A 26,291-nucleotide genomic window follows, 5' to 3' on the forward strand; every position below is an offset into this window, starting at 1 on the left:
ACCACAAGAACAGGCACTAGGAATAAGAATGTAAAATGAACTTTCTGGAGCCATGCTTGAAGAGCTGTGCTGAGCTCTTTCTTGCAGCTTTCCACCCCACCTTGGAAAACTGAGGATGAGCCACTGTGGTTCTTTCCAGCTTTAGCCATTCAGTGATTCTGGGATCTGTGCCAGGCAGGACTGGAGCACACAGAGAGTGCAAAGAAACTGTCAAATCTCTTCAGAGAAACATTATGCAATAGATTCAGGCATCAGGTGTCCAGAAGTAGCAGAACATGCTGCGAAGCAGATGAAAGTAGAGACAGATCTGAACTGCAAACTTGTCCTCTGCTTCCCTGTGAATGACCTGCTGGGAAGGCAGCAGATGAGGAATGTTAGAGGGAGGAGAGAAGCAGGGGAGCATTACCTTCATGTAGCGCAAGAGCACCTGGAATAGCAAGGGGTCAAAACAATAAACAGAGCCATAGTCAGTGATACCTAAAGAGGCTGACCTGGAACAGAGGCTAGATAGAGTTAAAGGAATGAACTCTAAAGAAGAAACAAACTATAAAGAAATAAACTTGTAGGTATTTATTAGATTTAAAGTTAAATAAATGAATAAATAAACTCCAAAGAAGAAATAAACTAAAAAGAAACAAACTTGTAGGTATTTCCTAGAAGGCCTTCAAAGGCCTTCATCTTGGGCAGTACAAGAGTCCCATCGTGGCTCTGCCCAAGATGGACCCAGAAGATGGATGAGCAGTCACTAGTTCTCACACTTTTGTAAGTTTTGGTCCATTTACATATTGGGGTTAATTGTCCACTTGAAGCTTCAGGTTATGAAGTCCCATCCTCCCAGATTGCTCACCTCAATTTGCCATTGCTCTCCTCAATTTGCCATTGTTTATACTTCTTGACCCTAAAGCTGTAATGTGTCCTTGCTTCTGGGGCTGGAAAAGGATTGTTTTGCTTGACTACCCTGTGAAGAGAACTGGCTAACACTTTACATGAAGTTCAGAGTCACACACTAAGGCAGTACAAAATCTAAAAAATATGAAAGCTAAAACTTAAGGCATCACCAGGAGCTGCACTCCAGAAGCTGATGCAGCCAACTCTGTCACAGCAGGCAAGTCCTCCCTATGCCCACGTGCCACTCACTTTTCCATATCCCCCAATACTGTATGCTATGGATCACTGGTGAAAGCTCACATTAAGAGGTGTTATTGTGTTGTCATAAACCAAGTAAACAAAGTGTTATTCTCTAGTAAGCTTATGGTATAGCCATAAAATGTCAGTCTGTATCAAAAAGCACAAGATGTTCCACTTTGCTCAAAACTCAGTAAAGACTCTCATGGTATTTTATCTTCCTTTCATTCATGACCATAAATTATAAGTCCACCCTTTGAGAGTCTCCAACTTTACCCTCTTCTGCTACAGCTAAAATGAAGGATTAATCCCAGAAGTGGTTGCACAGCTGTGCTTTCCAGCAAAGAAGAGTCACTTGGGACAAAAACTCCTTACTAGATTTTCTCAGCACTGCTTTTCCACTTTGGGAAAGGTAAATTTCCCTGCCCATCCCACCACAACCAGCAGTGCCCATTACCAGATCTGGACCATGGAAATACAATTCTGCCACTCAGTGCACTGTCAGGTCTCAAACTACAGGAATACTGAAGATATAAAACTTGTGGATACAAAGCATCAAACTGAATAACTCAGAGGATATTTACCACTCCTTGTTCCTCTACCCAGTCTGTTAACATTGTGTTATCATCTACATTATTTCATCATTTTAGGATATATTTATATGTACATGATGTTCTGCAGGACACAACTGAGAGAATATGAAACATTTTCACTACTCCTTTTGTTTGTTTGTTATACTTGCTAATATTTTTCTTATATGATAATCTGAAAACCTATTTCATGTGTTCAGCATAAAAAAGCTGACATGACTCTGTACAGGAAAGACATTTGATTTCCAGATGCAATTATCAGAAACAAAGAGCTAATGATTAGATGACAGAAAATCACAGCTCAGTCACTGAACACACTTGTATTACTGGAAGAGATGTATAACTCTGCTTAACAAGTGCTTATCTTCAATAAAAGATTATTTCCCTCTAACAGTAATCTATTTTTGGAAGTTTCTGCTCTTAAATGCCAGGAAAAAAAAATCTCTAATATGAAGCACAATGCCATTTATATTAAAATCTCCCCAACATTTCAGTAATTTGCATGATTTATTTTCTCAACTATACACATTTTCATAACAGCTTGCTAGCCTTGTCTCTGTGCTTAGAATAAGCTCCCCAATCTGATTTAACAAGTGTAGAGAATTGATGAGGTACTTATTTCAGTTTCCTGAACAGATTTCAATGGAAGCAAAAGCTCTAAAAACTGATACAATGACCAGAGTCTGAATTCAGATTTCTGACACAGCTCTTTGAATAAGCACTTGTAAACCAGTAATATTTATTATTTTAGGAAATGGAAAATAACCACAGTTAACTTACTTAGAATCCAGTTCATGGAAGCCTATTTGTGTCCTTGCTCAGGGCTGAACTATTTAAATATAACCTAGAAGCTCAAGGTCAGTTACATTTAGATACCCTGTGAAAGCAATGCTGGCATAAATCCATGAAACCCCATCACCTTTTCTCATGAGTCATAGTCAATAAACAGAATTATTTTGTAAAGGATACAAGGATTGTTGTCATCAATGCTGCAATTGTCCAGAATCAAGGAAATGCCATCCAAGTAATACACCTAAAAAAATCCAAAAGGTTTAATTTAACAGATGTCTCAACAATATTAACAATGTTTCATGCAAGAAGTATGTAAAAATGTAACAGGGATGTTTGTTTCATCAAAACTATTAAACATGCTAACATGAATTGCAGAGTAAACCTGGTGTTGTCAGCATGAGTACCATAAAACAAGTAACACAAGCAGGCACTAATTTAATATTCTCCCTTCATTTAGCAAGTGTTTGACTGAGGTATTTTCTGTTTCTCACACTGAGCCAGATAAGCTATGCTCACTTAAAGCTCCTGCTTTCTTCCAGAGGGAAGAACCACCAAAAACTGTGGAGCAAAAAATAGGAAAAAAAAGAAGGTGAAAAATACACCTACACACACAAGTTTGCATGAGACCACATCTGGTGTACCTTCAGTAGCAATGTGTTACTTGTATGTGCCCAGCACAAATTCTTTATATCAAGTAAGAGCCATTTTTCCTTTGACAAAGTGTTCCTTATGGAACTATGGAAATTTGCCACTTTCCTGGCAAATGAGCAAAGATGAGATCTGGTGTCTTTAGCTCCTTGTGCATACACACACATGGGAGTTCATGAATTGCACTGCTACATTTGTGTGTGTGAATGAGATAACAACATATAATCCTAACAGATTAAAGAACATACACTTTACCAAGTACTTGGCACAAGCTGATCTTAATAACAGACATGGAGCATTATTATCTTAGGGAAATATGTTCCACAATAAATTTATGTAGACTCCTAAGGTACACTGTCACATCACACATGCATATTTATAGCTTCACATGTCCCTTCCAACCTCAACCATTCTGTGATACCCAAGCTGTATTTGTCCAAATCTTAAGTTCTTTAATTTCTTAAAATTTAATTTCAAACCAAGAACTGCCAGTTAATGGAATTTAATGTAATGCCAATTTAGGCCGTAGTTTGATGATGGTGTTCTCTATTCCATCTTTTTTGCCCCAAACAAGACTCATTTTTATGTACCAAGTAAAACAATAAATCTCAAAATTTACACTGCAGCTTTCTGAAAAACAAGTTTTGTGATAAGAAAGGCAAGTCGAGTAGATTCAGATGTGAAATCCCAAACAGCCTATGGATAATAAAACTGAATTCAGAGACAAAGATGAGCACATGCCTCTTTTAAGTTCCTTTTCAGATAATGTTATTGCAGAGTCTCAAGCTACAAGAGAAAGCAGCGGTGACAAACAGACAGGCAATGCTTACAGGTATAAGAAGCAAAGAGCACTGCTCGGTCTTAAAACCCACCTTGCACATCTGTGCTAACACGCCTAACTTTACCTACGTGAAATACAGTTAATAATACAAGTTCAAAAATATCCATTCTTTCCACTAAAAGTCTGTGTTTTCTCCAAAGGCCACGCACCATGCACAGTATCATACTTCAAAGCTTGACCTTTAAGTAACACAGCACTTGCACATGCTTGGGAAATGCTGGTTCTTTGATGTTCAGGCTGTAGCCAAACTCTGATGTGCCTACAATGCTGCCTCTTATTTCCCACCAGTGAAATGCTGAACAGTAGAAATTAATTGGGATCAAGTGCTGTCAGCAGAAACAAACCATGCAATAATATGCTCCAGTTTGATTCAAACGAGGTGTCTACTTAACAGAGTAAGCATTTTGGGAAAGTACAATTCTAATTAGGATCCATCAACACTTCAAAAAATTACTGCAAGAATATGAGAAGATTCCTTCCAAGTTATGTGGGAACAGCAGCAGCAAACCACAGCCTCTGTGATACCTTCATGAAAAAACAAGTTGCTAACTACCACTGCATTGCACCTCCCCCCTTGGAGTTTCTTTAACATCATACAATTCAACTGTACATACAATTTGCAGGAGTTAGGCACAGCTTCTGTCGCCACAATGCCAGCTTTGGAATGTCACCTATGACTTACTACACAGGGAAATGGAGCAAGAAGAAAAACCTTACAAGGTACCTTCCCTAGACAAACCTATATACTCCAAGTGACTCATGAGATGAAGAGGTCAAATCCTGAGCATCCACTATTAGAAAAGTTCCAGTCCATGCCAGCTGTTCCTGAACCTCCAGTGGTTCACTGGAAAAACACTTTATGGCAACCAACAATTTGTTCTCTGCAATGTCAGCCTGTTCAGCAACTGCTCTGCACATAGCAGAGCCACCTGTGCAACACGAGTGCCAGAGGCAGTCAGAGGGAAGAATCATTGCCCAACCCAGTGTCTCACTTGCATTGCTGAAAGTCTCTCAAATCCTACTGCTCTCATTTCCTTTCCTCCCAAAGCAGCACATTTTGCAAACATTGAGAAATCGTCTTACACCTCAACCTCTTACACAGATCCATTGGAACTACACTGCCCAACAGAAAGGGCTTTGGGAACTCTTCCAAATAATTATTGCTCTCAGAGCTTTTGCTTTGAAGAGACTTGTCTGTGAAATGCTCAGAGTAGAGCAAGCCAGGAGAGCTTCTGCAGGGACCTTCTGCAGGGCTTGGGGAAGGAGTTAATATGGCACCAAACCCTAATCTTACTTTAAATATGGTGTGAAAGTACCTTGTGAAGAAAACATTTGTAGCTGGTGCGAAACTGGTTGTAATTTGTCTAGATTTTGGAAGAAATTATAGAGAGAAACTAAAGAATAGGACAGTTGTGGTGTCTGCTGCACAGACCTGTTCATGTTGGCCTGTGTTACAAAAAAAATCACAAAATCTACTCTCCATTTACATTACTGACAACACAGTTGGCCAATAACATAGAACTGCACTGGACTGTAGCAAAGCCACGAGGTTATTTTATTACCAAGAACAGTGTAGTTTGGAATAATACTGTATTCTGAACTACACTGAAACAGAAAATGGAACTGCAAGGTAACTTAAGACAAGTTTAGAATTTAAACAATCCAGCTCTGTGCTAATGATCTCTAGTGGTTCTGTCAAGTCAGTAATGAATATCTTGCCCTAACGTTGTCAGTTTTCTAAAATAGCAGAAACACAGAACATCCAGCATTCCAAGGCAGGTATCCATTCCTGCCAGTTAAAAAGCCTACTTTCACAACACAGCTTTATATTGCTGTCATTTGTTTATTGCACTTGCTTCTGAAACACAATCAAGATGTGTGTCATGCCAGTAAGAGAAATTTAAATATATTACACTGAAGAGAAAATGCCTTTCCCAGTGACAGTGACTGCTAGTTTTTTTCTCTTTCCCTGTATCTGAAATTTAATAATCTATCTTAATTATTTAAACCAGGCTCTAAAAAGAACTTCATGTAAGCAAAGGTGCTGTACAAATATAAAACAAAGCTCATGGGAAGAACTAGCCCAAAGCTGTATTTGCCTACTGCTTCCATAGCCAAGGAATGATAGAGTCTTTAATTCAGATAATCTGGGACATAAATCAGCCCCTAGGAAAAAGCTACTCTTTTTCTCTTGATAACCAATGAAAAAAATACAGACAAAAATTGACAATTTATGTTGTCTTACAGAAGTCACATTTATGACCAATATATAAACAATGTCAGTAGCATAGTGAAGGATATGTGCCTAAACAGAACTGCTCCTGACAATCTCCCAGTACTTTCTTATGAAGTACACAGAAATAATTACCATTAACACAATCATTCCCAGCAGAGCCCAGGAAAAGTATAAATTAATTGAGAGTACTTATTGCATCTTTCCCTCTAGCAGCAATGGAGCTCAGCTCAGGGGTAAGAATGCAAATTCTCTGAGTATGACAGTGCTTGTTGCTCAATCTGCCTGCATATTGTAAAATGCAACTACAATCTCCTATTTCTTAGAAGTTGTGTTTTGCCAAACTATAGGTGAGCAAAAAGAGTATGTTCTCTCAAGCAGAAGTGGACTAGTAACAGTCTGAGTAATGCTGACACTTACTCTTCTTTTAACACATTATTTATAATCACACTGAAAAACAGAAAGACAAATTTCTAGGTTAAAAAGCAGTTGGGGGTGGGAAACATATTCTAGAAATGAGTCAAAAAACAGGAACAAGCAGGAACCATTTGTAAGGAAAACTTCTAGAGACAACATTCATTGGAGATCACCCATTTCCTACCAGTCGAAAAGTCTGTCTTCAATCACATTTATCTCCACAGTATTAAATTTTAACTCCCATCGTGGAACTTAAAAGGTTTCTGGGAGCAATCAAGCTGGCAAACTTCACAATTTTATGAACCTGGCTCCTTCCCTTCACCCTTTGTAATGCTTCCAGTTCTGTCACACAGCTCAAAGTGCCCAAACTCACTCAAGCAGCAGCACCTGGTGCCTAGGCAGGGCTGTGCTGGTTGGCTCCCCTCTCTGGAGCACTTCTTTGGGTTTCTCATCTGCTCTATTTGCTGATTCTCACATGGCTAAAAGAAGGAGCATAACAGTAAATCTGATCCCCATATAGCTCAGACAAATTAGGCTGGCTAATATAATTAAAACCTGGAGGAGGTGAAGTCAGAGAGAAGGGGAACGTTAACACAGCTGGGCTGGCATCACCACAGGAATCCTAAGGAATGCATTAAGGTAGCAAAACACACTTGATGCCTGTATTTTATGACTTCTCTTAGTGCCTTGGATTACTGAAATGATTGAATTGCAACACACTTCTCAAGAGCTGAATCATGCAGAGATTAACATCCACGCACACGCATCAACAGCATCCTGAGCTGCATCTGTGTGAGCTCAGCCCACAGAGCCAGGGAAGCAATTTCCCTCCCTGAAACTCATGAGACAACCTACATGAGGGGCTTTCCAGAGAACCTGGGGGAACTGGGGGTTACACCCTGGAGAGGAGAACCTGCTGGCAGCCTTTTCACACCCCTACAAACCGGCCACCAAGACAGAGCTGCTCTCCTCACTCGGGTTCAAAGTAGTTTAAATAGAGAAAATATGGATTTAAAAGTGCAACTGAGAAGGCTCTGGCTGGATACAAGGAAATATTTTTTACTATGAGGATATGGAGCAGCCACTGTGGGCTCTCCATCTTGGAGGACTTCAAGACTCATAGACAATCCCTGAGAAACCTACTCTGAATTCAACTTTAGGCAGGAGATCCCTCTCTGAATGGTTGTGTGAGTCTGAGACATTTTCATCTCACCCTAGCAAAAATGAAAAGGCTAAGACCATGGAAAGAAGCCCAAGTCAACTTTTCCTCACATTTACTTGAATTTCAGATTCTTTCTACTCTAGTGTGACCTTTTCTTGGTTATAAAGTTGGAAATAGTTGTCAGAAATTTATCAAAGTATGTAAAATTCGGAAGCAGTTCTAGAAAAAAAATATCATTCTTCACCATTAGTGGAATAATCTTGCATATTCACTGACTTCACATGACAGAGTAACCTTAAAATAATTTGTATTTTGGATGTCAGACCATTCATATGAATTTCTTCTTATAAACCCATATAACTTCAGATTAATGCCTTAGAGCAAATAAAAAGGATTCCCCAACTGTACAAATGGAAACAACTTCATGTTTTCTAGAGTAAAAAGTAAGAATTTTGTACCATTTAATATACTGAGAAAGTATCTGAACTGACTGTGAAATAAAAAAAAGGAATACGAGTAAGGCCTAAACCCCACAACTGACAAAGTTTTTTGCATAAGCAACATGGTTAACCTACAGCAGAAGCTTGTTGGTGAACACAGCAACCTTTAATTAGGTAAATAGCTCGTTTTATTATCCATATTCAGGAGGACAAGAAGCAGTGAGCCTAAAGAACAGACCATTCACATTACACATCTATTATTGGTAATGCTGAATGAAGCATTGCCATACGCTGACACACAAGTCTCAGACTCTGGGAGCAGACTTCAACATTCCAAGTCTCTGCAAATGACCTAACAAACCTTAGCCATGAACACCCTACCTGGTGCTGCTCGGGACAGGTGAGTGGCTCCAAGCTTCTCAAACCCTTCTGTCCCTAAGTCTGCATGACTTCCTGAGACAGAAAATCACACTAGACTACTAAATTATATCAAAGAAAAGGATTCCAATGAAATATACACTGGGGATTTGTTGCCAGTCTTTGGCCACCATTAAAGATATTTTTAAGCTTTACTCCTTCTGAATTTACCACATGAGACTACATAATGACTTCTGTATTGAGAAATACCTCCTTCAGACCCTGACACCAAACAGGCTGACTAACAAGAGTAAATTTTTCTCCAAGACCTCCTCAACAAATAGTTAATGAGTGCTTAGACTTCTGGGCAGAATCCAGCATCCAATGTGGGTAACAGAAGAGCTTAATAAGAGCAGGAACACAGCAGCTGTTAGGTTTCCAAACAGGCTTCTCTGCCTCTATGATGGTACTGAAAAACATTACTTCATTTTTTTTCATTTCTCAGTCTTGGTTTTGGGCTTTTAGTTTGTTTTTCCAATCAGCAGACGTGACAGGAGATATACACAGACTATTCTACTGCAAAATACCAAGACTACTTTAGGCCTTCCGTGCTGATGGATTCCAAGGCAGACTACAGGCACTTTGGTTTAGAATACAGGCAGCTGTGGCTTGTGGCCATCAAGTCTGTGATCGGAGTTCACCACGTTCTGCAGATCTTTTTAAATCCTTGTGGACAGAGGCTCCCTTCTCCAGGACATCACAGCAGCCTTCCTTAGCTGCTCTGAGAGCCCCCTGCACCAGTATCAATGACTTTGCTCATGTCCACTTCAACCAAGGCAACGTCCACAGAACACTCTTCCACCTCTACACCACCTAGGGAAGCATGGATTTAACATTTTAATGTTTGAAACTCAGAAATCATGGCAACAAAATCTGTTGCTCCTGCTATGTTGATTTTAAAGATATTCACTCTCTTTCAGCATTATTTCCCAGAGAGAAAAGAAGTTTATTTCAATTCTCCCAAAAGTGGAGAGAGATCCTTGCCTCTTCCTTGGAGGTAAAAAAAAATAATTAAAAAAAATCTTAGAATCTAAATGTGGGGTACCTTTGTGATGTCCTAAACCTTTCCTCAGAGAAGTAGTTTAGAAAAAGAGGGTTTTGACCTTATGGAAGAGGAAGGAAAGATGAAGGTTCCAAGCACACCATCACACTGAGCCAAAACAAGCAGATGCAGAATGCCCAGCTGAGAGGAGAGGGTAACAGGCTAACTCAGCTGCTGAATCATTTTTTCAGCTAGTCTTTCCAAGAGCAAAACGCAGGAGTTTCCATCCATTGAGATGATAATACAAACACTTGAGAATTCAGAATAGGTTCCCACAAGAGACAGTAACACAACTGGAACATTTGCTTTTTAAACAATGCAGCTTTCCTCATTCTCTTATGTACAGTTTCTGAAGCAGAAGCCACAACAAAGAGATGCTGCCATGAGAAGCAGCTTGTTTGCTGTGGTATGGTTTAGATCTGTGACTTGACGTGGATAAAGCGAGGTCCAACACAGACTCATTTTGCTTGAAACACACAATATTTGCTAGTTTAGCCTCTGCCCATGCTGGCAGCAGCAGGAGGAGAGAAAAATGGTGCTAAACATCATCCAGTATTCAACACTGCCCTGCAAATCAGCTGAATCTCTACAAATTTCCATCAACACCACAGCACACATTTATGTATTTCTAGTCACACACTCTCCTACTCTCAGTCCATGAAACCCAGTAATCAGATAATCTTTAATTGCTGATTTCCAACCACTGCTATAAAAGTGATTCTTAATTCTCTTGTCTTTCATCAGACCAAAAAGAAACCAGATGGAAATTAAGTATAAGAATTAGTTATGTGACTAGAGACAACTTCTACAAGACCATCAAAACTTCAAAAAATTATTTAGTTCTAAAGCAAAGTGAAAACTGAAGACTTCTCACTTTGAAGCTCTGAAAAAACACAGGGATAAAGGTTGAACAACAAATCACGTGATACCTTTCAGCCTTTTTAATCACTGTTGCAATAGGAAGTTCCAAGTCAGTCTGGCAAGCTGCCACTGTTTTGGAGGCTACAGTATTTTTGTCCTTTGTCTTCCATGTCAGGCTTTAAAAAGCATTTTATGAGTATCTCAATTAAAATAAGAGACTTTGTTTTGTGGGTTGGGTGTACAGGCTTGTTATTTTTTGGGGATATTTTTGTTTGTTTGAAGTTTTGTTCTCTCCTGTTTTACATTTTCTATTACATCAGAATAACTTTTCCTCTGGAACAGAATTCCAGACAATCCATAAAAATATCCTGATTTTGAAAATCACTGACATTGACAGAAAAACAGATTACCACTGAACGCTCCTGTTGAAGATTTCCTCATTAGTGTTCCACACTAGTGATCACACACTCTTCCAGACAAAAATGGGCACCACAGCCTTGTGACTGTTACTTTACTACTCAGGCCACCTTTGGTACTTACTTAATTTCTCCCCAGCTGCAGGCACACCTGCTTTTCTGATTCCTTCTCCCAACATTTCCACTGCTCCCAGACACACAGTCCCACTGAAATCCTTGAAAACTGCCAGCTATGTTCAACTTCAAGTGGGTGGAATGGAAAAGGAGGAAAACCAATCCAAAATCACATCCTGTTTTGGTGAATGCACCACCCTCACAGAGGCCACATATATATCATCACTATCACAACTATTTTCTGAAACTGCTTCCACTCCCAACATCCAGGGTTACAACTCTCACTTGAAAATTTCTGAATTCAGCAAGCAAAAATAAATGCCAGTTGGTTCTTCTATGCTCTAATGATGACTTTTGTTGCATCCAGCATTACTTAACATTCTCACTTTGTTTCACTTTAAAACAAGGATTTAAAAAAAAAAAGTAAAAATCAATGTCAGACATATAATTCCAGTGGAAGGTGCCCCTGCCCATAGCAGGGGATGGGATGAGAGAAACTTTAAGGTCCCTTCCTACCCAAACCATTCTGGGATTCTATGACTCTGATCAGCTTAACCAAAGAAGTGGGGGAAATCCCTGTGTATGCATATTATTGAGACGTTTAATGTTTCTCACACTGCAGAGCACAAAGGGGATTCCTTTGGTTTGGGGTCTTTTTCACACATTTTATATATTCAGGATTAATTCCTTGATGATTCCAGGATTTTGTCAGTAACGGTGTTTCATTTTTAACTGCAAAAGAAATCTGAATTATGATCTTTTTATGATGGCTCATCATTTTTGACATCTGCAACCCGTTTTGCTGATGTAACTGCAGTTAAAAGTAACTCACAGAGAGTTTTTCCACTGACAATTTTTACAAAGTGTGATTCTGGCAGCACAAAGTTTTTGTATCTTTTCCATTATAGTTTTGGAAAGTCCCAAACTGCCAAACCACAAAAGAATTCAGAAAACAAGCCTAGGTTACAGTAGTATAACACTTTAGTGTTTGCCCCCTTTTCAGCAATTATCTGCAACCATAGCAATAAATAAAAGCAGAATAAATCCTAGCACCTTACACTGCACCCCCGTGACCACTGCAGACACCAGTCACCAAATGACACGGTCCACTAGCACCGTAACACAGCTCAGATCCACAGAACCACTAACGTTGAAAAAGACTTCCAAGATCACCAAATCCAACCTGCAGCTGACCCCCACCTTGTCACCCACACCAGAGCACTGAGTGCCATGTCACTGAACAGCTCCAGGGATGGGACTCCACCGCCTCCCTGGGCAGTCCCTTCCTGGCCTGCCCAGCCTTTCCATGAAGAAATTCCTCTTGATGTCCAACCTGAACTTTCCCGTGAGGCCATTTCCTCTCATCCTGCCCCTTGTTTCCTGAGAGCAGAGCCTGACCCCCACCTGGCTGCCCCCTCCTGTCAGGGAGTTGTGGAGAGCCAGAAGGTCCCCCCTGAGCCCCCTTTTCTCCAGGCTGAGCCCCCCCAGCTCCCTTGGCAGCTCCTCACAGGCCTTAGAGAATGCCCAACTGCATTCTAAAATACCACTGCTGATCCTACCATTGTCTGCCCCACCCTGGACAAGCAGATAAATGCACTATTAACAAACCTCTCTGTGAGCTGGGAGCTGTTTTTATTTTGAAAACTATTTTCAAGGAAAACAAACTACTGGATAGGTTAGGAACCAGAGAATGTCATGAGGTCAGTACAGGAGCAGGGCACATTGCAGCTTGAAAATGTGTGGTGATTCAAGAGGCAAGCAAATGAACTAGCAATGATCTTCCAAAGGTTTACCCACACAGAACATTTTGAGGTGCAGGTCTCCATTGCCCAAGCCAACGGGACCCAAGGTCTAATCCCTCTCAGTGTGACCAAAAAAATGACAATGACCATTAGAGGAGATGTGGAACACAGGGCGGAAGGAAGGACAAAGATTAATCAACCTCATCTGAAGTGAACAATACACTAGTGAAGTCTGAAGGCTGCAATAAACTTGGGTTGATACAGCTCACTTCAGCAGAGTTTCTGAGTGCACAGACACAGAGCTGGGATGCAGAATTTGGCACTGCCTTGCTGCATTTTTCAGATGGCCCCTGCGGCTGCTGGCTCCTGAGAAGCTCCATTCCTCTGGGCAACACTCAGGAACTGCTGAGTACACAGTGCAGGTCATGGGCTCTGCCCAAGGAAAGGAAAGGCACTTCTGTGATTTGATTTTGGTAGGGGAAGATTGAGGGGAGGAAGAGGAGAACGCTGGGATGTGCATGTGAGCCATGCCAAACTCTGGCCAGAAGTGGTCCCTCAAACACTTATTTGCTGTACCTACCATGGACTGGCCCAGCCCTCATGTGACATTGACACTGTTTCTTTGCTGACAATCCAGACTTACAGAAAGCTGAGCAATTATTCTCTGCATTTACCTGAAATTCTAAGAATACACATCTCCTTTTAATGATTCACCAAGCATAACCTTTGCACAGGATTAGACTCTCTTATTAAGATAAATTTAGCCACCTTGTTGAGATTAAGATCAACTCTGCATTTAGAAAACAAGACTCCAGATGTTGTGATTTATATGTCTATAAAAGCCATATATATGGTATGCATGATATACAAAAACTCAGGAATGCATGCTCTAGCACTAAATTTCATGCTGAAAGCTTGCTAATGCCTCAGGCTAGTGAGCGAGATTATACATGAAGCTGTACACAAGGAGATTGAATAGTTGTTTCTTAATTTGCCTCTAAATTACAACTACCAGAGGGTTTTCTGACTATTTGTGCCTCTAAATGTCTTGTAGTCTGGTAATAACAACTGCAGGTACTACAAAAAGTAAGATTCCTCATTTCTAGCTGAACTCCTGTATCTGTGACAAACAAAATTCTAGGTTTTCAAATTGCAAAGGTGTTGTTCCAATTGTTTTAAAAGCTCCGTAATAAATGTATCCTTTCATAGGGTTAATTCATCTGAAAATATTATAGCACTAAACAAGGCATGTATATATATATATATATACACACACACTGAAGCACTAAGCCAATTGTTTATACAATTTTGAATGTTTTGTTTTGCTTTATTTTTATTGTTATTTATTCTCTTGCCACAGGTCACTAATTTGATTACAGCCTATAAAGACAAGACTGTATATTTTAACTGAAAAATTTAAAAAGTTCTTGTTTCAAGACCGTTTCATTAGTCTACATGAAGCATATATACACCATACTATTAAAAATTATTTAAAGGAAAGCTACGCAAGCACAGCCAACTCTTCCTAGCAAGTCCATTAACAAGGAAAAAAATCTCATATGAACAGAGCTTGAGGGTACATTTCCACAGATGAAATTTGCACCATGATTAATGCAACCATAAAAACTAGAAACTTTTTCAAAAATATTTGAATTGTGTAAGTCAATATTTTTTACTATTTTTAAAAAGAAAGAAAATTTCTGTAATAGTTTAATAATAAAAACTTTCATTTGAAATTGATTTTCAAAGGAGCAGGTCAACACTTTTATAGAAATGCCTGCAGGAACAGGTTGACAGTAATGGTGGGTCAGAAGGTGAGAGGAGAAAAAGCCTTGAATCAGAACCTCAATCAGCTGACACTAGGTTGATCTATTGTAGGGGAATTAGAAGCTTTTATTTTTTTCTCAGCAGCTACAAATTCTAAAAGCATTTTTTAAAAAGTGCATTGAATGGGAAGGTGCTCATGAATCTGTATAATTCAAGAGCTGGAACTAAGAGGTGACACTCCCAACCACCAAATACTCCATTTGGATTGCAGGTTCCCAAGGAATGGGCAGTAGTCAGTGTCCTCTCAAACTGCCTCTGCTTCCTTTCCTGGAGCTGAGGGGAGCAGGCAGAGCTGAGACAACTTAACAGACCTGGCTGGAAAATCCCGAGGGAGTGACATCCAAGTAGCAGGGAAGAAAAGTCAGATGCAGGTTAAAGAGAACCTACCAATTTATGACTAATTACACGGAGCTGTTTGCAGGCAAAACACTGCTTTCCTGATTATTATTTTTAGCTACAATGCTGAATAATTGCCTGAAATGAAGGCTTTCAATATTTCCAAATAAAGCCCTTCAATATTTCCAAAGCCAAATGCACAATCATTTCCTGGATTCAAGGATGAAGACAATTTTAGAGAAGTTGGAAACTCTCCTATGTAAAATTTCAAGCCCTGAACAGCTCCATGGGTAGCAACCCTCATTTTCTAAAAAGACAGGAAAAAATTGATTTGAAGGTAAATGTTATAAATTCCCCTTATTAAAATTCAGCATGTGTTGCCAGCTTCAATATGAATCCACTGAGCTGCATAATTGTGCTTTAGAACAGTAATAGCTAGGCACAAATCTAAATCCTTCTTATTTTCTTATAGGTAAGATTAATGTCAAACCAAAGCTGACTGTAATGCTAAAACATGTAGAAAAACATAGAGGAGAGACAGTTATATTCAATACTTATTCTAGTTTATGAAGAACAGAAAAAATTCTATCTTTACAAAATGAAGCTAATCCTCATGATAGAATCATGGAATGGTTTGGGTTGGAAGGGACTTGAAAGCTCATCTCAATTCATGCCCTGCCATGGGCAGGGACACCTTCCACTAGACCACATTGCTCCAAGCCCTGTCCAGCCTGGCCAATTCAATATTGCACTTGAAATTTCAGTCAGATTGTAATCACGTAAAAATATTAAAGCAAACTGAAATATTGCACATAAAACCTCAAAAATTATTAGACTGAAATGAAGCACACTGACTGTTTTTACTTTAGAGGCAGTAAACGATCTAAATTATTTGTTAAAAGCAACAAAATTATATTTTTCTAAGTCAGACAAGCAGAATGCATAACAAAACTAAAATGAGAATACTGCACCAGCCTTGTTTAAACCCATTCATACTGCACACAGATCCTCTGAGCTGGACATTCTGTTCCACAGGGAACTGTCATCAGGGAATTGTCATTCCCAGGGTTTGTATCATGACCTAAATCAATCCTGGGGTACACACACCAGTCAAGACTTGTGCATTCTTGTACTTGCATTTTTCAAAGTACTGCTGGCTTGCAAAGGAAGACTTTCCAACTTCTGTAAACTCATACCATGTATGTTCATATGATTTTGTCATATATTCCAGTATCAGTGTCATTTTACTTTCTTCCTTTTCACATCAGTAAGACTGTGCCAGAACTAATTTTTAAACAAAGTTAATTAAGAGATGCCAAAAGACATAATCTTGCAATTAATAAAAAAATGATCCATCAAGGTACATAGAAAATATTTATGGTATTTTTTTAAAATTCAACAGTGTAAATTTTCTTCCAGGAATTGAACAAGAGTTATGATTCTTAGTGAAGAGAGTAATTAGGATTATATTTGAGAATCTCTTTCACAGTGTATTTTATAATGCAATTTGAACTCTGCTTTGTAGGAAGATCATCAAAAGGAAGTAAATCAAAGATGTATAATACAATTGGTTTTAATCAAAAGTAATACCAATCTTCTCAATTTTACCCAGAGAAGCCTTCCTGGAGAAGTACAATGAGGCAACTAAAGAGTTCATATGTGTGTATGTTTTTATATATATATATGTATGTACATTGAATCACAGACTGGTTTGGGGTAGAAGTGACCTTTAAAGATCATCTTGTACACACCCCCTGACACCTTCCACTATCCAAGGTTGCTCCAAGCCCCAGCCGGCCTGGCCTGGAACACTTCCAGGGATGGGGCAGCCACAGCTTCTCTGAGCAAGGGGCTCACCACCCTCACAGGGAAGAAGTGCTTCCCAGTATCCCATCTAATCCTGCTCTCTGTCAGTGTGAAGCCATTCCCCCTTTTCCTGTCACTCCTGGCCCTGGTAAATAGCCTCGCTCCATCCTTCTTGTCAGCTCCCTTCAGGTACTCGAAGGCTGTGCTATAGCTGGGGTCTCAGCAGAGCAGAGTAGAGGGGAAGAATCAACTCTCTTAACCTGCTGGCTACACTTCTCTTTCAAGTATATATTATATGTTTGTATTAGTGTATTTATTTTCATATTATATATCTACACAGATGCACATATCTATATATATATATATAAATCATGCACACATGCCTATATATATATAAATATAATTATACAGCAAGTAAGCTCCTAAATATCTAACTTCTATTAATTATCAATTTCCTCATTCTTCAGTTAGGGGAAATACTCCATTTCATAAATGAGAACAGTGAGACAAGAACACAATTTTGACAGAAAGGCAAGTGCAAATAAAATCAGACAGAGCTTTCTTCTGTTCCTCCTCAGATTACTTCTTTTCCACCTCAGAGGACATTTGTGACAACCAGCCAGAATGACTCTGCAATAATTATTATACTGAATTTGAATTCTGCTGTGTCTTGCAAAGCATGACTTTGGTCAAAACCATTCATTATCTGTGTATCCCAACTGCCAAGAGTTCCTACATCTGTTTCACCCATTTGGAACTAGCACAGTGCAGCAGGTTGAGCTTGCCTTGGTGCCAGGTGCCCATTAAGTCACTCTATCACTCCCTTTCCCAATGGGACACAGGAGAGAGTAAGATGGAGAACAAGCAGCAGGGTGAGATAAGGCAGTTTTATTACAGTAAAAGAAAAAGAAGCAAGAATCTGTGTGCACATAAGCTAAAGAAAAAAAAAAAAAAAGTCAACCTCTATTTCTCATTAGCAATGATGTTCAGAGACCTCCACGGAAGCAGAGCTTCAGTACATGTAGGGATTCCTCTGGGAGGCAAACACTGAGGAATCACAAATGCCCCCCTTTCCTCTTCTCTCCCTTATGAGCTGACATCATATGGTATGGAATATCCCTTTGGCTAATTTGGGTCAGCTGCCTGGCAGTGTCCCCTCCCAGGACCTTGCCCACTCCCCTCCCCTTTGGTGGGGGAAGAAATGCCAGAGGCAGCAGCCAAAACACTGCTGTGTCATCACACCTGCACGGCTACTAATGCAAAGCACAGCACTGGAAGGACTGAGAACTCACCTCAGTCAGACCCAGTACACACACAGACATTCTACCAGTAGTGACAAAGGGCATTTTGGAATTCCAGACTGTGAGAACGTATCTGAAATTTAGAGTCAGTCTTGTAGACAGGGATTGTTTGGGCATACTGTATATTATCACTTTGTTTTTCCAAGCAGCGTCCATGGGAGACTCCATCTGTCCTGGAAGGTGGATAAAAAGATGTGCCAACCTGTTGTCTGCTTCCTCAGCCTCCCTCAGGCTAAGCCTATGGGGACCTGAACATACAGTGACTCTCAATAATTGCTTCCTCTTGCCCCACTGAGTGACACCCTTATGAGCAAGAAGGAAAATCACACTGGTGGCACAGGTTTCTCTTTCCTTAGAGAAGAGTTTAGTGTCAGCATATGTGATGGAAGCAATTGGTCTTGTGGTGTTACCCACTGGAAATGCTTTGGGGCAAGATGGAAGGAATCTTGCCAGCAGTCTTTAATTAACTAAATCTTAATACATCCAATCAAGCCATCATCTTGGCTTTTGTATATCTACCTCATTCTGCATTTCACAAACAGCAAAAGATTAATTCAATACCTTCTTGTGCTCTGACTTTCAGCACAGAGATGACTTGACACGCTTTGATCTTGCTCCCACTGCTACAATATCTAAATATAGGCCATACTCCATTCAAGGAACTTAAACCCAATTGTATTTCCAGTGTCTTTATGAGATCTTTGGTCAATGTCCCTTTGAAATCCTTCCAGCAAACCACTTCTGCCATAACAATCTGAACATATCTGATTGACTGCAATTATGAGGCGAACTTGGAGACTCACAGTTCTAAACATTTAAATACTCATGAATGAGGCAGTTCTTTGTCACTTCTTGATTGAAATACTGAACTTTTTTGGTTAAAAATAGGAGGCTTTCAAACAGCACAGTTAATGTGAATTAGCATGCTGAAGATATCAATATACTGTAAAAGGAATATTAAGTCTGTTCTCTCTCACAACACAGGCAGAAGATCCTGAATATTTATGAAGTCCTTAAACAATGCAAGAACTGAAGATATTTTTCTAAAATATCCTTAAAGACTGCAAGTTCTTCTCTTGTCACCTGTTCTACCACTGCTTACATAAAAAGCTAAGTAGGTTTTTTCCAATCATTGGCTGAGGATAGCAGGCAGATTAAATTAGTTGATAAAAGCATGCAGAAGTGACCACCACTTATTTTTATATTATTGCAACTCTCTTATAACATCGGGGCTCTTTGAGGAGCCCACATTTCAAGCAGAAAAGAGAATTGAATGGAGTTCTGCAAATAACAGCTGAATGGGCAGAACCTTTGCTTACATGGACTTATGCAATCTCACCCCCAGCCTCTTTAAAAATGAGACCAGTCCTTTGATTCCTTCAGGCACAGGCATGAATAAACTTGGCTCGAGCATTGCCATGCTCAAGAGCAAGAAGCAAAATCCTGCAGGGCTACAATTTAGAACAAACAGCATCACCCAATGGCAGAAATTCAAATCTGCAGATGACTGTCACTACACTTTCTGGCTCCTCTGAAAACAGGAAAAATGGGAAAAAAACCCCTAATAAAATCAAATGCTTGGTCTCTGTCTGAAGACTAGGTGCTCTGATATGGCCCCACATCCTTCAACAGGAGTTTTAGAAAACAATTAACAGCTGGAGGTGTGTCAGAGGAGGTTTAGGCTGGATATTAGGAAAATATTTTTCCCCCAAAGAGTGGACAGGCACTGAAAACACTCCCCAGGACTGCAGTCACAGCCACAAGGCTGCCAGAGCTCCAGGAGCATTTGGACAGCACTTTCAGGCACAGGGTGGGATTGTTGGGGTGTCATGGGCAGGGCCAGGAGTTGGACTGCATGATTACTTGTGGTTCCCTTCTATCTCAGGAGATTCTATTCTATAATTCTAATTTTCAGGACTGGTAAGAGAATTCAGAGGCACACAGGGAGAGAGAACTGAAGGTTGACAGCTGCTTTTTGACAAGGCAAAGCTGGGCTGAAGCCTGCATGGCATCACACCTCTACTGAACCTGCTAACAGCCTTCACAGGGGAGGGAGTCAATAACTGAACCCCACTGTGATGACACTGAAACTGGGAGCACATTGTGAGCTTCTGTCTAGCTCAGTGCTTCTCTGGTTTTGGTGGGAAAGTTGGTAGCAGAATTCAGTGGCATGTGCTTAACATCCAGCTTGCTGACGACTGGGAAGGGCTCTTCCACTACCCCCTTACACACAACGTCTCCTTGGTGCCCTCCTCACCCTGAATGCAGCACAGTGTGCCACTAAAACCAAGTTACTGCAGTAAATTCACCACAACATGTAGCTCTTCACATGTCACGCTTCATTATTTCCTCCATTAAACTATTATATTTCAAAATGTGAACTGAGCTACATTATAAACAGTGATGGCCAAATATCAACACTTAAAAGAAAATAACTTTTTTTTTTTTTTTATGCTGGTTCCTATAAACTTCAGGATAGTCATAAAGGTATAAGCTAAGAAACTTTAATATCTCACAGTAACCAAAACTCAGTCACTTCTCAGAAAACAGATGAAAAAATGAATGATTCCTGTGCCTCTCAGGGTAATTAAAATAGCAAGCACAACCTCTTTTAAGTGGAAAGAGAAAAAAGCTGTATATCCAAAGAGGATCACATTCAACACTCACAGCATTATAATATCAGCCCTTTGTGAAGTCTGGTGCAGCTTTAAAAAAACCCAAAACCCAAGAAACAAAACATCCTGAAGAGATTGTATGCAGGACGGCAGTTCAGAGAAGATGGGGAAATTCAGTTCATGTTGAGGTGAGGACAATGGAAAACAACACAGAAAACTGATGAAACTTCTTGTTGTAATACTGGAAAATATATCACTTGTGTCTGATAGCAGTAAAAGTGGGAAGAATTTGGATTAACAGCTCAGATCTGAGCCAGAGAAGGAGCATTCAGAAAGCCAGATGTTCTTCCACATATGGGGCTCCTGCTTCCAGCAATCCATACCACTGGCAAACCCCAGGAACCACAGATAACCCCTTTCCTGCAATACAGGGTACTTTAGATCTTCTGAACCTCTCTAAAAAATATCAACCACATCAGAAGGTGTTACTTCAGTAAGTTTTTCTAACATTGTGTACTCCAAACAAATTCAGTTCTTCACCACCTAGTAAACTAGCAAGAAATGGTTTTAGTTGATATGGCACTCTTCACTTCACTGAGTATGATACAGGTAACAACAAAACATCTCTAAATATTTCTCAAGTGACTAGAATTTTAATAATCCATGCCTTACGGAATCACTTGAAGATGAAGAAAGGAAAGAGCAACAGCACAAAACCCTTTGGTGAATACCAAGCTTAATTAATGTTTGAAGTAGCTACCACAGGTATGACAACTATTGCTCAGCCTGCTGGACCAGGAAAGAAGTTGCAGAAATCTCTTGAGAACTCTTCCATATAAAGGTCAATTACCTTATTTTTAGATTTTTGTCTGGGAAAATGAGTATTTTACACCTTCAACAGGCATATTAAAAATAAATGCTACAGATGCAGTTTCAACACTTAAGTAAGTGCTGAAAGAGATCTGGAAACAGCTGTTTGACACTGGTGTGCCAAGCTTTCCTTTAAAAAGGGCTGGAGTCCTGTGCTGTACCACTATGATAAGGTTCAACACTAAAGAGGGCTCAAAAAAACCCACCAACATCTAGAGTCAAAAGGAAGCCAGGAAGCCTACAAGTTGGTACTGATTCTTTGGAAATGCATAGCGAGCCAGTTTGTTTTCTTTTTTAACTTTCCATTCTTTGTATGATCAAGGTTTCAAGTGAAATTGGCCAAACTAGACGAGTCACAATGGATCAACTGCATCTATCAGCTGTCAGCTGGAGGGGCAGAAAAGGGAATAGGAGCAGGACAAGAGGGAACATTAACTTGCTGCTGCTAAAGGGGCAGCACAACAGAATAAAGTTTTGTATTATTCTCCAAGGACAAATGAGTCACCTTGTTACAAAAATAATCCATCGCTTTACAAACAATACTGCACACTATGCATTCATCTCTGACCTCAAGGCAAAAACCTCACACCAACCCTTTATTACCCATATTGTCCTGCCCTTTAAGAGAGAGCCTGATTCTCTTTTGTTTACCAGTCTCTATGCTTTCATGGAAATCTTAGCACTTTATTAAGGATTCATGATTGCAACAAAGCTGAAGACTAACATAATAACATAATAACAACATGGGACCAGGACAGATCCCCTACACGTCCTAACAGATACTCTGAAAGACACACTTGAGCCACAGACACTTTGCTACCTGGTGTACTTCTGTCCACAGCAAAGCCCCTTTTAAAAACTTTTAATAAGCTTTTAAAAGGACTTCTGTCAGAAGGTCCATTTTCAGCTTTCCACTGACTTTCACAGTGCTACACCCAGACAAAACTTAGCAATTTCAGAGCTCAGTCCTGCAACACCCTGAATGTTTTGTCCTCATCTAGCAAAGCATTAAAAGATATAGAGAGCTACATCAGAACAGCCCCACCCAACCAGTGGAACCATGCAGAATTTTTGGAAGGTGTGCAGGAGCTCCAGAGCATTCAGGTCCAAAAGGCTCCCTCTTTTGTTCACGTGTAAACCAAGAACCTTTCTTCCATTTTAGGCTTCTGTTTAACATGACGAAAATATAATAATCACAATGATGCAAGTTTCTACTTAAGAAATCCAAGAGGTTTAGTACTCCCCCCACCACCTCTGAATAGCATATGCAGTTAAATGTGGGATGATCTTCACTGCAAGTAATTTCAAATCCTCCTATGCCAGAATGTAATTATTTTTAAAAAGTCACATTAATCTTGAAGAACAGATACGCTCATGGAGTTTTTCTAAAAACCTTAGGTGAGAAAGAGCCATTTGTTAAATACCTTAGTGTAGCAAAAGGTCAAACTGAAAGAGGATAAAGGTTTAGATTAGGTATTATGAAGACATTCTTCCCTGTGAGGGTCAGGAGGCCCTGGCACATGTTGTCCAGAGAAGCTGTGGCTGTCCCATCTCTGGAAATGTCCAAGAGCAGGTTGAACAGGGCTTGGAGCAACCTGGGATAGTGGAAGGTGTCCCTGCCCATGACGGGGGTGAAAAAAAATCCCTTGCAGGCCAAACCATTCTGTGACTCTGCAAAAACAAAGCATGTGTCTTTAACACTAGCTCGTCTATTTTATAATCACTACAGAAGAAGAAGATGAAGTTGAGGGTCTGGGTGGTCACAGTTTGATCTATGGATGTTGGCACCTTTTGCTAAGTAAGTGGATTTGTTGCACAGCTTGTCCCCATGAAAGAAAAAGGAATTGAAAACTGAATTCCAAACAAGTCAAATCTTGTTCATATTTTCGGCAGAACAGTCTTCAAATTAGGAAGCCAGTGTCATATAAAACAATTTGGCTTAGAGATCTATATATACATACAAATCCAAGCTAATTTAGATACACTAAATAGTATCCAGATGTTTTACTTGCTACTTTTATTAAGATTAATTTTAACAGTTGAAGATTTTTTCTTTTCCTTTTCCTCCCAGAAGACTTCCTTTTTTCACCTCTGCATTGACAAAAAACAGCATTACAGCATTAGAGAAAGCACTGCTACCACCTCAAATAAACACAGGCACATGAAAAAAATTATCCCTCATATATTGTTCATCTCATTACACTGACTCTACTTAGGTAAGAAGGTGCCAAGACCAAAGGCAACTAGATATTTAATTTTTTTCCCCTATATGAATAATTGAACAGCTTTACCAAAGAAACAGATTCCAAGATTAGGATGCTATGATTGAGTTCACTGGCATCCATGGTACCTAAAATGTCCTTGGCAGCTTTAGGGACAGGCAATAAGGTTGTGCAGAGCAGTGCTAGGTGTCACAATAAGGTATAGATCAGTCATCTTCCCTTCCATGTATATGATTCTTGTAAAGGAACACAGAAACAAGGGTGCAGATTAACTGCTATGACCTATTTTGTATTCTTTCATTTCTACAATAAAAAACTATATCCTCTATAATTCATTCATTAGGTTTCTTTTGTAAGTTTTACTCTTTATTAAACAGTTCTATAGTAAAGCAGCAGAATAAGCTGAATTAATCCATCTTGTTGAGTGGAAAATAAATATCTAAAGCCTTTCCCCAAGAAACCAGCATCAATTCCTTTTGGATGATGAAAGTGAGGTGTTTAGTAGGCAAGTCCAACAAGGTAATGTGAGTATGGAAGAATTTTCACTTTTTCCATCTGATAGCTTCACTCATCACCTACCAGCCAAAACCTCCACCCCATGCTCAGCCTGAGAAGCCACCTCCTTCCTTCCTGTGTATTTAATAAAATTATACAATGCATCTTTGAAGGAGATGTAACACAACACAAGCCAGAGGACTGCCCCACATGTATGACAGTAACTCTTGACAGCTTTTCCTCCTACACAGAAGGAAAAAAGAATGGAACTGCATATCCCTTCACAGGCTCCTGGCAGATCCGACACGGAACAAGCTCATCCCTTGGTGTCCCAAGTACAGCACTTTTGTTTGTTGTTCTCTCCTGCACAAGAGCTAGTGCAGCTCAGGACATGAAGGGACTCAACATGGGTCAGTCCAAAGAGAATGTTTTATTTTTAAGAATACCAACCCATCCAGCCTTGCCAAACATGGAAATGGGCATCAAGCCTGGCAAGACCCAAGCTAGTAACTGCTTACAGGTCTGCCCACTCCCTTGAATCTTAAGAACCTATCAGAGCAGTGGAACAAAACTATGAGGAAGAAAGGAATTAAAGAATGCATTCCTAATGCTAACAGAGTACAAGCTAAAGAATGCATTCTGAAATCAAAGACTGATTTTAAACAGAAAGTGAAGAAGGAATAAAGCGTTAGTAGGGTATCTCTCTGTTCCAAAGCATTACAGGATTTTTTCCCCACTGCCAATACACCAGTGCACTAAACCCCTGCATTTATTGTTGCTATAGCAGGTGGAGACCATGAACAGAGAGGTATCATCCCTCTCCAGCCAGTCTGTAGCTTTAGCTCGGTTACCTACATCCCGTGCAGTCAACCTGCCCCACTGAACTTGGAAACAGGCACTGCAGGACCCACCCAAGCAGGCACATAGCCTGGGTGTCACTCGACTCAGGAAACAGCTCCTGGACACAGTGACCCAACTCTGTTCCATGGTGAGCTTGCCCCAAGTCACTGTTCAAACCCCAGGTCTTTGGGGACTGCTTTTGTTTCCAGAACAAGTCAGGCAAACCAACATCAAGCACTAAGGCTGTATTACAGATTTACAGACTAAAATCAAGGAATTGCCCAGGCTGGAATAAACCTTAGAGATGACAGTGATATTCCAAGCCCCCTGCCATGGGCAGGGACATCTTCCACTAGACCAGGCTGCTCCAAGTCCCACCCAGTCTGGACACTTCCAGGGATGATGCATTCACAACTTCTCTGGGCAACCTGTGTCAGGGCCTCACCATCCTCACAGCCAAGAATTTCTTCCTAATTTCTCATCTAAACGCACTCACTGACAGTTTGAAGGCCTTTCCCTTTGACCTGTCCCTGTCACTACAGTTCCTGGTAAAGAGTTCCTCCCTGATTTCCCTGTAGGCTGCTATGAGGTCTCCACACAACCTCCTCTTCTCCAATTATATATTCTCCCCCATATACAAAGCCCCTATTATAGGGGCTATCTTTTTTTATTATTTATTATTAGCAGTGTGCTATTACTCCATTTACTAATTCATTAGCATTGTTACTGGAGAAAGAGCTCTACTGGTACTGGAAGTTTTGGAAAAGTATTAGAGAAAACAACTATGAAAAACCTCAGTTCATTCAAGAGCCTGAATTCTAGGAGTGCTGCTGGAGGGTCTTTGGTTAGCTGTTTCCATGCTTTTCCTGCCATGCAGCCTCTCTTCCAAGGCACCCATCCAAGCTGTCCTGGGAGAAAGCTGCTTCCCCAGCCCACACACTCCTGTAAGTCACAGGAGAGCAGTGGCCACTGCTAAAGTCCAAGGTCTCTCACAAGCACTGGTCACTTGGCTTGTTACATAAACCACAGTCTATCATTTTTACCTTGCTTTTGAGTGAATACAGACAGCAAACTGTGTAAATCCAGTAAGGGATACAAAATCAGACCTATATTGTGAGATACAAGTCTGAAGAGAGGCG

General features: G+C 40.1%; 1 protein-coding gene across 2 annotated transcripts in view; it reads right to left on the minus strand.

The window, feature by feature from the left end:
• ATXN10 (ataxin 10) overlaps positions 1-26,291 on the minus strand; it is a 92,634-nt gene that overhangs the window by 14,959 nt on the left and 51,384 nt on the right. For both annotated transcript variants that reach the window (XM_041486001.1, XM_041486000.1), the window contains one exon: positions 2,685-2,748. In XM_041486001.1, the coding sequence (XP_041341935.1) occupies positions 2,685-2,748 (64 nt within the window). The remainder of the gene's footprint in view (positions 1-2,684; positions 2,749-26,291) is intronic.

This window comes from Pyrgilauda ruficollis, unplaced genomic scaffold (assembly GCF_017590135.1).
Source record: "Pyrgilauda ruficollis isolate IOZ18807 unplaced genomic scaffold, ASM1759013v1 scaffold73, whole genome shotgun sequence".
NCBI lineage: Eukaryota > Metazoa > Chordata > Aves > Passeriformes > Passeridae > Pyrgilauda > Pyrgilauda ruficollis.